Raw genomic sequence first — 13,467 nt, forward strand, 5'->3', positions numbered from 1 at the left:
GCAGCCCCAGGGCCTGCACGCCCCAGGTAAGCGGCCGCACACCTGCGTCCAGCGCCCCGCACCTGCGTCCCGCTCTAGCTGGAGAGGCCAAGAAGGAGGAAAGGCCCCGGGGCCAAAAAGTTTGTCCCCAAGAATGAAGTGGGGAAGGCCCAGTGCTCCTGGCCAACGAGCCAGTTTTGGTCTGGGCCAGGACCGGGTGATGGGGCTGAGGGGGACTCAAGAGGAACGGGCGCAGGGAGGAGTACTTCACTTTCCGGCCGCCGGCAAGGGCCGGAGTGGTGGAGCCTAGAGTGGCCCTGGGGAACCAGTAGGGTCACCAGAGTCCGGGACAGGGACCTGGGTGCCAGGCAGCGAGGATGGCAGCCGGGAAGGAGCAGATCTGCCTCCCCCATGCTCCTGACTATGGTGGGAGGTATCAGGAGAGCTCTAACCTAAGGAGGGGCATTCGCCTGTTTCCTTCCCTGGGCAGGCGACTTGGGAACTAGGTTTGGGGAGCCCTTGGCCTTGAATGCCTCGCCTCGCCGTCACCAGCAGGCCCAGGGCAGGAGCCAAGTCATCGCTGGGAGTGATCTGAGGTCAACTACTCTCTCAACGCTGCTAACCCAGTTTCCCCATGGGGTAGGTCCAGTCCCCTGATACTATGGACGCCCCTGGGTACCTCCTCTCTCTCCTCAAAGCTCCGTTTCTCTCCACTCCTCTCCTGTCTCTCTCAATCGGTCTGTCCGTCTTCACCATTCTTTCCCCTAATGCCCCATTGGGTCCCCTTCTCTTCCTCTCTCAATCTGTCTCTACTTCTTCGTTTGAGTTACCAGTTGCACCCCGCCCCTCTTTGCCCGCACCAGGGCGCCCTGTCGGCCGCTTCCACCACCACCCTCCCTGCCCCCCTGGCATTAAGTGTCCTTAATGGACACGTTAATTAAACTGTAATTAATCATACTGTCCGGCCCAAGTTTGAACAATTACCCTAATCAAACAGAAGTTAATAATGGCAGGGATGGCCTGGGGCTCGGCAGGCCGCCTGGGCAGGGGGCGCAGCGGCCACGGCGACTACCGGCAGTGGCAGCAGCGACGAACGCAGCCTGTCCTTGGAACCCGGGAGGCGCCATAAATCTTCCGCGGGTAGCGGCGCGGGGTCGCCCTCGCCCCCCCCACCCCGCCTCGTTTATCCCTCGGGCTACCGGGTATGGGCCCCCTTCTCTCCTGCGTCCCAACTCCTCTGGGGCGTGTCTCCCCTTTTCCTCCACTTCTCCCCTCTCTTCTTTTCCCTCCTGGCTCTCAGAGACCCTGGGAAGGGGCTCTGGAAGCGCGAACCGATCGCTCAGGCCTGGAGCAGGGACTGAGGAGGGGGCAGGCGCAGCCCACGGACTCCTTTGCCTTCTTCCCGGCTACGCTGGCTGACGTAGGGTACCGTTCTCCTAGGCCCCGAAAACCTCTCCCAAGTTTGTGGGCTCTGTCTCCTCTGAGGGTCTCTTTTAGATCGGGTTCTTGCCCTCTTCCCCCTCCTCAGTTCCAGTCTTTCTGTCTCGCATCTCCCTGCCTTTCCCTTTTCTCCCAGAGGAGTCCTGGAACCTGCTCAGCCCCTTTCTTTCTGCCTCTGGCCCCTCCATTCGGGCGTCTTTCCCAGGCTGTGCCTCTGTCCCGCTCCAACTGCCCGCTGTCTTTCCTCCCACACCTTCCCTAGGGAGAACATAGGAACCTATTTTCCGTCCCAGTACGAGAGCTGCCCCCAAGTCCCCGCCAGCTCATTCTCCCTCCCTCGGCCCAGGCTCCCCCACCCCATAATTACAATCCCGTTCGGTAATTATTCTTAGCCTCCTAATGATTTTTTAAAAGGCATCTCAGAATTCGGCGTGGTCGTGACAAGGATCCTGGAGCCAGGACGCCCCCAGGGTGCTGGGGAGTGGGAGTGAACAGAGGATGGGCTGGGTCCCCCTGAGCAGGGCCTGCCTGTCCTGCCTCTGTTGTACAGCGAGGGCCAAAGACGCCTCCGTTTCCAGCAGCCCGGCCGCGGGACGGGCGGGGGGGGCCGGGACCTCTTAGACAAAGGGTACGGCCCCGCACTAGGGGGTGTGCAGCGTCGACTCTGCGTCTCCGTTCAGCACCAAGCTACGGACAGCTCCCCGCGCTCTGGCCAATGCCAGGAGACCCACCCAGCTCCTGTCCCTGATCTGAGTTGGAGAAAGACTCAAGGCGCGTGGACAGAGACTGGGGAAGCCCCGCTGCTCAGGGCTGGGCACCGGGGAGCAGGTCGTGGGGGTAGGAGCTGGGGCTCTACTATGGGCCGGCGTCCGGCGGGTTAATATCACCGCGGATCGCAATTTACTGATTGAAGAGCCGGTTCTTACAGGGGCTCTGGGAATAGATAGGAACCACTTATTCCCATTTTACAGGAGGAAACTGAGGATCCGGCAGTAGAAGCCAACCCTGACCTTCTCCCCAGCCAAGGCCCTCAGCCCATAAGGGACGCAGGCTGATCTCTAGACTCAAAAAGTGGTGCCCAGCATGCTGCAGAAAGGGCCTAGTTTGAAGGAGGGACGGTAAGGAGGGCGCAGCGCTGCGTTTCAGTATCGCCCTCACTACACGATGCAGAGGAGGAAGGCCTGGCACAGCCAGGGCACTTGCTCAGGTTCAGGCAGGCAGTGAGCGGCAGAGCTGGGACCGCAACCCAGGCTCCGACGGGATGGGCGGGACCCCTCTTCCTCAGTGGGGGCTCTGGGTCCTGCGGCCTTGTCCAGAGCCCGCAGGCGTCGCTGCCCTTGGCCTTCCTGACCCCCATTATTGAAGATTCTCTCTCTTTTATCCGCTGCCGGGTGGCACCAGGGGTCGAAGAGCCGGACTCTGGATGCGAGCTGCGCCTTGCGCACTTCTCCTCCCACTGGTGGGGTCCGCGCTGCCTCCGTGTCCCGGGTGTGGCGTCCATTTGGGCTCCGGCTTGGGCTGGGGCTGGGCGGATGCGCTTCCTCCGCAAGCACATATCTTTTACTAGTTGAATTAACGGCAGTTTTCGTCAGTTAATTAGGTTTAATTTACATAATTAGTACAGTATAAAGAGGATTGGGGATAATCACGGGGTACGTAGCGCTTACTGTGTAAACACGTATTCTGAATTAAAAATCAGATGTAATTAAGGCGCGCAGGCCCTGTTTAGGCAGGGTTTTAATTGTAATGAATTTCTAATTAACACTCAATGATTGCCAAATGCAAAGGGCTGTAAAATTTTCTTGTAGTTTTGCTAATTTATTGTTTACTTAATATCTGGATATTAATCCGACAGCCACATAGGGCAGAGCCCGGCGCGGCGGCTGCCCTTGCCCAAGCAAGTGAAAGAGGCTGAGCGGGGCCTGCCGGGCACCAACCCGAGAGCAAAAGTGAGGAGAAGGCGGGGGCCTCGGAGCCCGTGAGAAGGTGCTCAGAGCTCCGGGCCCACCTCACTCAGAGATCCGGGCCCACCTCACTCCGGTTGCGGACCAGAGACTGAGACTGAAGAGGGCCCAGACTTGGCGCGAGGCCGCACCCTCTGGATTTCCGCTGCCTGGACCAGGCTCTTTGGGATCATAGGTGAGACCAGCGCTCCTCACGGCAGGGTACTCCCTGTTCTTGGTAACATCAAAAGGAGGGAGAACAACCGCGGTCCTGATGGGCCCAGACCCGATTCCGCTGCTGACTCCAGGAAGGGCCCTGGACTTTGCCTGGGCCTGCATATCTGCATCCGTAGGATGGGCACATGGATCCCCACTTTGCAGGAGTGAAGGGGAGTGAAGGATTGATCCAGAGTCCTGGGGCTCATGAACACCTCTCTTCTAGAGCCCTGCAGATGGGTGGAGCTTGGTGGCCCTACTTAGGTGTAGGATGCTTAAGCTTCTGGGGAGAGGGAGAGCCAGGAGGCCTCAGGAATGGTTTGAAGGTCTTGGGGCCCGGCTCTGCCCTCCTGAGGCTCTCTCACCTGGGTATGCAAGTTCGGCTGGCAGAGACTAAGGAGGGAACCCTGGACCAGCCTTCTTTGCCCGAACAAGACAGAGAAGCCTCCCAGGCCTGAGCACAGGTGTTAGAAAAAGAAGAGCTGGGGCAACATAGATCCCATCTCTCCAAAATTAAAAATATATATATATATATGTACACATATATGTATACATGGGGGGGGAGAGAGAGAGAGCGCACTGGGGCATGGGGGTGCTCAGCTGTGGCCCAGCTACTTGGGAGACTGAGGCGGGAGGATCACTTGAGCCCAGGAGAGAGAGGCTGCAGTGAGCTATGATTGCACCACTGCACTCCAGCCTGGGCAACAGAAGGAGACCCTGTCTGTTAAACAAAACAAAACAAAACAAAACATCTCTTAAAGGAAAAGAGGGTGGCTGAGCAGCTCCAGCTGGCCCCAGGTTTTCCCATGAGTATCCTTTCCCGAATCTCTAGCTTGGGTCCCTGCCTGCATCCTGGCTGGTCCCAGAGGTGAGAGGCTCCCCTCCTATCAGCTCCAGCTTAGCCACAGCCTCTTTCCAAGGTCCTTGCAGCATGGGGAGACTGTGTGGACACTTAGAAGTTTCCAACGAACCCGTGAAAACACATTGAGAAAACTCAGTGTCACCGGAGGCTTCCACCCCACAGAGCAGGCTGCCTTACCTTCTCCCTCCCTGCATCCACCTCTCCTGAGCCTCCTCTAAGCCTGCCTTTGTGCCAGCCCTCATCCCCCTCTGTCCACGGCTGTTTTATTTTCATCATTGGATTGTTCGTGGGTTAATATTTTCTGGCCACTTTTTTGTGTTTCTCTCTCTCCCACTGGAATGTTGTGTTTGCAGTTGCATACCCAGGACTTGGCACTTAGTAGGTACTCGGCCTGTTGGGTGGACGAAATGAGCATTTGAGAATGAGGGTTGTAAGCTCCAGCCCAGATCCCACTTGACTTGCTGGCCACAGTTATTGATCCTGTTGGGGTCTAGTGGCCAATGTGGTTCTTCAAGAGAAGGTTTTCTGCTCCCTAGTGATGTTTAGGAGGTCTTGGGATTCCCACCCTCCACACAGACTCAAAGCTATCCAGGCAGAGACCTCCAAAACACTTGTTCTTGGGAGGTGGGGAGCTCCTGGCAGGCTTGCCAAGCTTTCCCTGGTTGCAAGGGGCTTCCCCAGGGGTTCTTCCATCAGCATCATGGATAAAGGGCTGGAAAGAAAACAGGCTCTGGAGCCTGCAAGACTTGCTCTGTTTGAGTCTCTAAACCCGCAACTGTAACGTACTCATGTGGGCTTCACAGGGATGTCATTTTTTTTTTTGAAATGGAATCTCACTCACTCTGTCACCCAGGCTGGAGTGCAGTGGTATGATCCTGGCTCACTGCAACCTCTGTCTCCCGTATTCAAGGGATTTTCCTGTCTCAGCCTTCCAAGTATCTGGGATTACAGGTGCCCTCCACCACACTCAGCTGATTTTTGTATTTTTAGTAGAGACAGAGTTTCATCATGTTGGCCAGGCTGGTCTTGAACTCCTGGCTTCAAGCAATCCACCCAACTCGGCCTCTCAAAGTGCTGGGATTACAGGCATGAGCCACAGCACCTGGCCTGATGTCACAATGGTGAACTAAGGTGCTGGGAATATGGAACACAGCCAGGGATGGGACTAGAGTACGGTGCCTTGGGTGAAAAATTTAAGAAGTCACTCAGTCTCGGGGGTCCTGAAAGTCCTCCCCCTAGTCCCAGTCCTGCACAAATCACATGGCAGAGTAGGCGCTCAGCACATGTGAGCTCCTCCTTCCCTGACAGCCTCCAATCACTTCAAGATGGCTGCCTAAACATTGGTGGAGTCTGGTCTGCATGCTGGGACAGTTTGAGGCATCTCTGAGCCCAGGTTCTGGGGTGTGGGAAAACCATAGGATGCCACATCAGTCAGAGGAAGGACTTGAATTCCAGTCATGTCATACAGTTCCCCACAGTCTCCCTGACTCCACTGACCCCAAGGGAACCTGAGTTGAGATATCATGCACATACCATATACTCCATCCACTTAAAGTCTACAACTCAATTATTTTCTTTTGTAATTCACAGAGTTGTGCAATCATCACCCCATCAATGCTCGAATATTTCCAGCACCCCAAAGAGAAACTCTTTACTTATTAGTTATCATCCCTCATGTCCCTACTCCCACCCCCGCCCTAGGCAGCTACCAGTCTACTTTCTGTTCTACAGATTTGCTTCTTCTGGACATTTCCTATAAATGGAATAATGTAATATTGGTCTTTTGGGACTGGCTTCTTTCACTTGGCGTAATGTTTTCAAGGTTCACCCATGTTGTAGCATGTATTGGCACTTCATTCCTTTTTATTGCCAAATACTATTCCATCATATGGATATACCACATTGTTTATCCATTCATCCATCAATAGATATTTGGGTTGTTCCCCCTTTTTGGCGAGTATGAATGATGCTGCTATAAGCATTCATGCACACATTTTTGTGTGGTTGCATATTTGAATTTATCTTGGGTATATATCGAAGTGTGGAATTGGTAGGTGATACCATAACTCTATAGTTAACCTTGTAAAGAAATGCCTGATTACTTTTCCAAAGAATGGCACCATTTTACATTCACATCAGCAATGGATGAGGGTTCTGATCTTCCTACATCCTCAAAAATACTTGTTATTATTTGTCTTTTTTATTATAGCCATCCTGCTGGGTATGAAATAGTACATTATTGTGGTTTTGATTTGCATTTCCCTGATAAAATGACGTTAAACATCTTTTATGTGCTTATTAGTCATTTGCTGAGAAACGTCTATTTATATAATTTCCCTATTTTTTCAACTGGGTTATTTGTACTTTTATTATTGAGTTGTAAGAGTTCTTTATATATTCTAGACATAAGTCCCTTATCAAATGCATGATTTGAAAGTAACTTCTCCCATTCTATGAGTTTTCTTTTTACTCTTAGTATTTTCTTAATGGTGTCCTTTGAAGCACACACATTTTTAATTTTTGTGGCATCCAATTTATTGTTTTTTGTTTTGTTTTTTTTTTTTTGGCTGCTTGTGCTTTGGACTCATATCTAAGAAGGCTGTGCTATGAGATTTACTTCTATATTTTCCTCTAAGAATTTTTATAGCTTTAGCTCTTTACTTTTAGTCTATGATTAACCCATCTATTTGGAGTTAACATTTGTGTATGATGTGAGGTAGGGATCCAAATTCATTCTTTTGCATGTGGATATCCAGTTGCCTCAGCACTATGTGCTGAAAGATTATTCTCTCTCCTTTAAATTGCCTTGACCCCTTGCTGGCTTTTCTGGTCTGGAGAAATGAGTATCCTCCCTTCCCCAGGAGAGATGGTACCAGCTTTGCTGGGATTTTTAGTGAACAAGCAGGCAGCCCCCACTGGGGCAGGGAGACTCCCCAGGACTTCTCTGAAACCTCAGCAGGGCCCAGCATAGATGCTAGAGACACCATGAATTCATCAAACACTTACTCAGTACCTCCTGCGTGTCAGGAGCTGAGGACACAGTGGGGGATTAAGGCAACCTAGTCCCTGCTCTCTAGAGTTTACACTCCAGCAGGGAGATGGACAAGAAAGATTACTGTAATTCTAAGTGGTGACAATTGCTGTGAAAGAGAAGTAAAGCAGGGTAAGGGGTTAGAGAGGGACAGGATTAGGGCTTGTGGTGGCAGTGTTGTAGGAGGAGGGTCGCTTTTCTATTTCTATTGACGCCAGCTAAGGAAGTTGGGTCCCCACTGTGCACCAGACACTGTGCCGCACTCTTGGCATCTCTCATCTCATTTTGTTTTCCTAAGAATCTTGTGATGCCAGCATACCCATTTTACAGCTGAGGAAGCTGAGGTTCAGAGAGGTGAAGTGATTTGCCCAAAGCCACACAGCCAGGAAGTAATAGCCATAAGACTCAAACCCAGACCTGTCTGAAGTGAAAGCTGTTTCTTCAGCAACAGCTGCCTCCCTGTATGATGCAGGCTGTGTTCTCCCGGGACTCTCGCTCCAGTAAGGGGGACAGAACACCTCCTCGCAGTCACTCCACCCAGGCTAGTGTGCAGCAGCGGCACATGCCCCATGCATCTCTTGCATCGAAATGCAGAGAGTGAAGTGAATCACCATTGGGTGGGGGAGGAGGAAGGGGAAAAGCCTCAACAATATTTGCTGAAGAATGATGGTCCCTGAGCGTCACCGTGAGCTACCACTGCATCACAGAGGAAGGAGGCCCTATTTCTCCTGGGGAAGGAATATTTCAGAAGTGGGGAGTCACCAGGACTTCAGTGGCTGTATGTGGGTCTGTGTGTATGTGGGGCAGTGGTGCCTGGTGGGAGGAAGGGGCCAGAAATCAGCCCTTTAGAAGTGTTTTGTGCTTATCATGGCCCATAGCAGGGATGATTTAACAATGACATCAACAATATCCACTACTGTAATTACCCACTCTGCCATTGAGGAAACTGAGGTACAGAGAGATTAGGCATCTTGCCTAGGGTCACACAGTGAGTCAGTGGAGGACCCAAGACTTGAACCCAGGTCTGTGTGACTCCAAGCCCATGCCCATCATAGCTACATTCTTTTTTTTTTTTTTTGAGACGGAGTTCTGTTCTTGTTGCCCAGGCTGGAGTGCAATGGCATGATCTTGGCTCACCGCAACCTCTGCCTCCTGGGTTCAAGTGATTCTCCTGCCTCAGCCTCCCAAGCAGCTGCGATTACAGGCATGAGCCACCAAGCCTGGCTAATTTTGTATTTTTAGTAGACACGGGGTTTCTCCATGTTGGTCAGCCTGGTCTCGAACTCCTGACCTCAGGTGATCCACCTGCCTCGGCCTCCCAAAGTGCTGAGATTACAAGCATGAGCCACTGCGCCCGGCCTTCATAGCTACATTCGTCTGCCTCCCCCACAGGATTGCCAAAAAAGACCCAGGAGGCCATGGGGTAGAAAAGAAGGGTTCGATTTGGGTATCAGGAGACTTGCATTGAATCCCGCCTCCCCCACTGCCTTGCTGGGACTCTGACCAAGAGATTTAACATTTTCTAAAACAAATGATTATTATTACAAAATAATACATGTTTATTGAGTTACATTTGAAAAATGCAGAGTAATAGAGAGAAAGTGAAATAGCAGCCACAATCCCATCAGATGCTTTTATAAATGTCTCCCTCCCAGCTGGGTGCAATGGCTCACGCCTGTAATTCCAGCACTTTGAGAGGCTGAAGTGAGAGGATTGCTTGAGGCCAGGGGTTCAAGACCAGCCTGGACAACATAGTGAGCCCTCATCTCTATATAAACTTTAAAAACAAGCTGTGCATGGTGGTGCATGCCTGTAGTCCCAGCTACTTGGGAGGCTGAAGGGAGAGGATCACTTGAGCTCAGGAGGCTGAGGCTGCAGTGAGCCGAGATTGCGCCACTGCACTCCAGCATGGGTGACAGAGCAAGGCCCCATCTCAAATAAATAAGTAAATAACTTGTTCCCAGATGGCTGGAGGCAGATAACTGAATTTTCCCGAAGCCCCTCCCACCCCGTCTTCCCCTTCATTTATTTAACCATTGTTTCTCGAGCATCTCCTGAATGCCAGGCCCTGAGCCAGCTCATGTCTTGCTGGGGCTCTCACTGAGGTGAGGCAGAGAGATGATGTAAGAAAACACAGGACAATATAGAGAGGTCAGGCAGTGACAGAGGAGCTCCAGGGTGACTGTAGCCTGTGGGCTGGGATTCTGTACCCACAGGTGGGCCAGGTCAGGTTGGGTATTAGAAAAGACCTCCCCATAGGAACTGCATTTCAGCTGAATCTTGGAGGATGAACAGAAATTAGGCAGGAGGCAGAGATGGGAGGAAGGTGTCCCAGGCTGACTCAGAGGCAGAGAGGGCTCTGGACATTCAGGGAGCAGAGCATCACCCCCTGTGATGGGAACATAGAGTGGAAGACAGAGAGGTGGGGAGGACCCTGCTGCCTGCTGCCCTTGCAGGGACACTGGGAGACCAATGAGACCAGTGTGAAGGCAGTTTGCCACATGCAACTCATATTACAAGACAAATAGGATTTCTTTTCTATCTCAAAACTTTATTCTCATGCTTCTGCCCTCATTATTGCTCCCAGTGTGTGCCCTGTTGCTCTCCCTACAACCCCTCTTCCCCAAAGCAGGAAGAAAGATAAAAAGAGCAAATTCCTAGGAAGGACCAGCAGCACAGTTTGATTGGATGCTTTTAACTAAGTCTGCAGGCAGGAGAGACTTTTTATCCCTTGCAAGTTAATGCAAACTGTTAGGGAGATAAATAAATGACAGAGCTGCCGATGGACTGTTGGGCTCAAAGGAGGGACATTTGTCTCACTTTAGAAGAAGGACCTGGAGGGCTCAGCCCCATCGACTCGTTCATTGTGCTGTTATCTGCCAGAGAGGTGGTGACACCACAGCAATTAAGACAAACTTGAGTCTATAAGTTCGTGCCTGCAATCTCGTGGCTTCAAAACAAGACAAATGATACCGCCAAGGGAGGAAACAAAGTCTTTTTCAGACTCTGTCCAAAGTCACAGCGAATATTTGTGGTCGTTCAGCAGAAAATTTGTCATTATGAGGTCTGGGCTCTGCTGCCTCCCCTGCCCCACATAATAATCCACTCCTGTGGCTTGTGCCAGCCCAGGCTGTCTCAGGGGCTCCATGCACTGCCAGCCACAGCCCGCCCTGCCTACCTACTAGTTGAAGAGCATGTCTGCTGGGTTGGGGATGTGATTTCTGCCAAGGCGGAAAGGAGTCATGATGACAAAGCCGGCAAGCGCCACGGCAGCCTTGCTCTGCCATGGAGGCCACTGACCTCGTCCCACATCCTATATGAACAGCCAGCACCCACCAAGGACCAGACTCAGGGCAGACGTCCTGAGCTGTTTACTGCTTCCCCTGGCCTGGTTCCCCCCGCAGACCTCTTTGCTCCTCCCCATTCCTGACCCCACATCGCCATGCCTATTGCCTTTGCCACAGCACCTTGGAGCTGATGCCAGCCTCAGCTTCCTGCTTTGTGCCTCTTACCTGTGCTTGGATTTAACTGCTTCCTCCGGCCTCATGAAGTGAAAACACCTGATCCCCCAAAGTAGAAGCTGGGACCCGGTCGAGATGCAGTCCTGGGGGTCCACCTGGCCCCAGGAATGGAGTTGGGCTGCTGTGAACCATTGGTGCAGCTCCCCTCTCCTCGCCCTTCTGTCTACCTGCTGGACACTACCTCCCTCCCTCACCCTGGGACTTGGGGCCGTCTTTCCCTCCCTCCATCCTCCCTCTATGACCCTTTCTCATGGACATTTCTGTGACTGAGAACACAGGCTCCCATTCTGTTTTTCCTTTTTTTTTTGAGACAGGGTCTCACCCTGTCGTCCATGCTGCATTGCAGTGGCGCGATCACAGCTCACTGCAACCTCCCCCTCCCAGGCTCAGGTGGGCCTCCCACCCCAGCCTCCTGAGTAGCTGGGACTACAGGCATGTGCCACCACATCTGGCTAATTTTTGTAGAGACAGGGTTTCGCCATGTTGCCAAGGCTGGTCTCAAACTCCTGAGCTCAAATGATCTGCCTGCCCCGCCCTCCCAAAGTGCTGGGATTACAGGCGAGAGCCACCGCGCTCGGCCAGGCTCCCGTTCTAATAGGGGCCAGACTTAGCTAAAGGTTGAAGCTCCAAGGGGAAGTTTGGGCAGCAGTCGGGGACGGAAGACATCTTTGAGGTGGCATTGTGGCCCTCTCTGGGCTCCATCCCATGTGGAAGCAGCTGTCCAGTCCCTTCTGAACCACCCTGTGTGATGGGGGCCCGGGGACTGCCAGCCTGCAGACCCAGCATCATCCCGAGGCTTCACCTGGAGGTTCCACCCTGGCCTGAGTGTGCAGACACCTGGAAGTATATGCCTCCCCAAAGATGTGGGTCTGTTCAGGCAGGGCACCCACAGCTTCCCTCAGTGAGGCCGTACCATCCAGTTCACCTCACACTGGCCTGACCACCCTCCTCACTGGGCTGGGCCTTGGGTAGGGGCTCTGGGTCACACTGCTTTGGACCACAAGGCCCCCACCACATCTGGAGAAGAGGGTTCCACTTCTCCTCCCTCTGCCCCAATGGACTTCTTGGAACATCTCCAAAGCCCTGGGATTCTGTATCCTGCATTCCCCACATGGGAAAACCAAAGACAGAAGCAGGGACAATGGGCTGAGTGTGAGGGGGCCTCTTGGCCTTCAAGCCAGGGCCCTAGAAGTAGAGGAGGCACCTCCCTGTCATTGTGAGCTGGGGCCCCTCGAGGATCCTCCTGTCCTGGAAACACTTCCTTCTAGGCTCCCCTGAAGGTCTGAGAGGCCTGAGGCTGCCTCCAGTGAAGGTTGGTCTTTCAGAGGCTCCAGTTAGAAAGTGAGTGGGCGATATTGAGGATTGGAGCAAGAGATTCAAGCAGGACAGTGACAGGCCCCAAGGGTCTCAAGTCTGAGGGTCCCCATCCCTGCATCCTACCTTCCCTCCCTCCTACCCTCCCACACCACAGGCACCCTCCCTATGCAGGCCCTGGGCCAGGTTCTGGGATAGACGTGAGTCAGCCTCAACCCTGCCCTCAAGGGGCTCACAGTCTATATTCAGAGAAGGAAATAAAGAAGCTGCCAGCTGGGCACAGTAGCTCACGAGTATAATCCCAGCACTTTGGGAGGCTGAGGAGGGCGGATCACTTGAGGTCAGGCGTTCGAGACCAGCCTGACCAACACGGTGAAACCCCGTCTCTACTAAAAATACATAAATTAGCTGGGCGTGGTGGTGCATGTCTGTAATCCCAGCTACTCGGGAGGCTGAGGGGGAAGAATCGCTTGAACCTGGCAGGCGGAGGTTGTGGTGAGCCGAGACTGTACCATTGCACTCCAGCCTGGACAACAAGAACGAAACTCCATTTCCAAAAAAAAAAAAAAAAAAAGCAGCAAAGAGGTGCCGTTTGAGACGGGCCTGAAAGGAAGAATAGGAATTAGCCACATGGATGGGGTGAGGGTGGGCTGGGGTGGCTTTCCAGCAGGGGAAGGGCTCGTGCTGCCTAGCCCAGTCTCCAGCACTGCAGTGTTCTAGGTCTTAGCCCTCCCGTGACCTCTGAGGGCAGGGGCAACTTCGCCTCTGGCCCCCAAGGGTGACTGGAGGAATCACTTCAACAGGCCAAAGAGGGACCTGCCTCCGGCCAGAGGGGTCTTAGCAGGAGAACCCCTCAGGAGTCACTCAGCTCCCCATCTTCTTGACTTCAAGCCAGAGGGGAATTTATAGTTGGGGGCTGCCCCAAAGCAGGGGCCCCTGACAGTGGGTCATGAGTGAGAGGGCTCCAGGGTCTCCACAAACCCTAAAGCTGTGAACAAAATTCTGTGCGTGCATGTATGTGGGTAATGCAATCTGGGGGCAAGAATGTTCACAGGATGAACCCAAATGGTGAGAACTCTGCTCTGGGACATCAGGGCTGTAGGAGCTCCAGGACACAGTGAGATCAACCCCTGCACTGACAGATGAGGAAACAGACTCAGA

The 13,467-nt window shown here is 53.0% G+C and overlaps 1 protein-coding gene across 1 annotated transcript in view; it reads right to left on the reverse strand.

The window, feature by feature from the left end:
• Positions 1–3,556, reverse strand: part of SKOR1 (SKI family transcriptional corepressor 1) — a 14,319-nt gene extending 10,763 nt beyond the window's left edge. Inside the window, 3 exon segments of the mRNA XM_011940557.1 lie at positions 1,052–1,156; positions 1,159–1,284; positions 3,515–3,556. Coding sequence (XP_011795947.1) covers positions 1,052–1,156; positions 1,159–1,284; positions 3,515–3,556 — 273 coding nt within the window.
• Positions 3,557–13,467: the final 9,911 nt, after the last annotated feature.

Source organism: Colobus angolensis, unplaced genomic scaffold (genome assembly GCF_000951035.1).
Source record: "Colobus angolensis palliatus isolate OR3802 unplaced genomic scaffold, Cang.pa_1.0 Scaffold19, whole genome shotgun sequence".
Taxonomy (NCBI): domain Eukaryota; kingdom Metazoa; phylum Chordata; class Mammalia; order Primates; family Cercopithecidae; genus Colobus; species Colobus angolensis.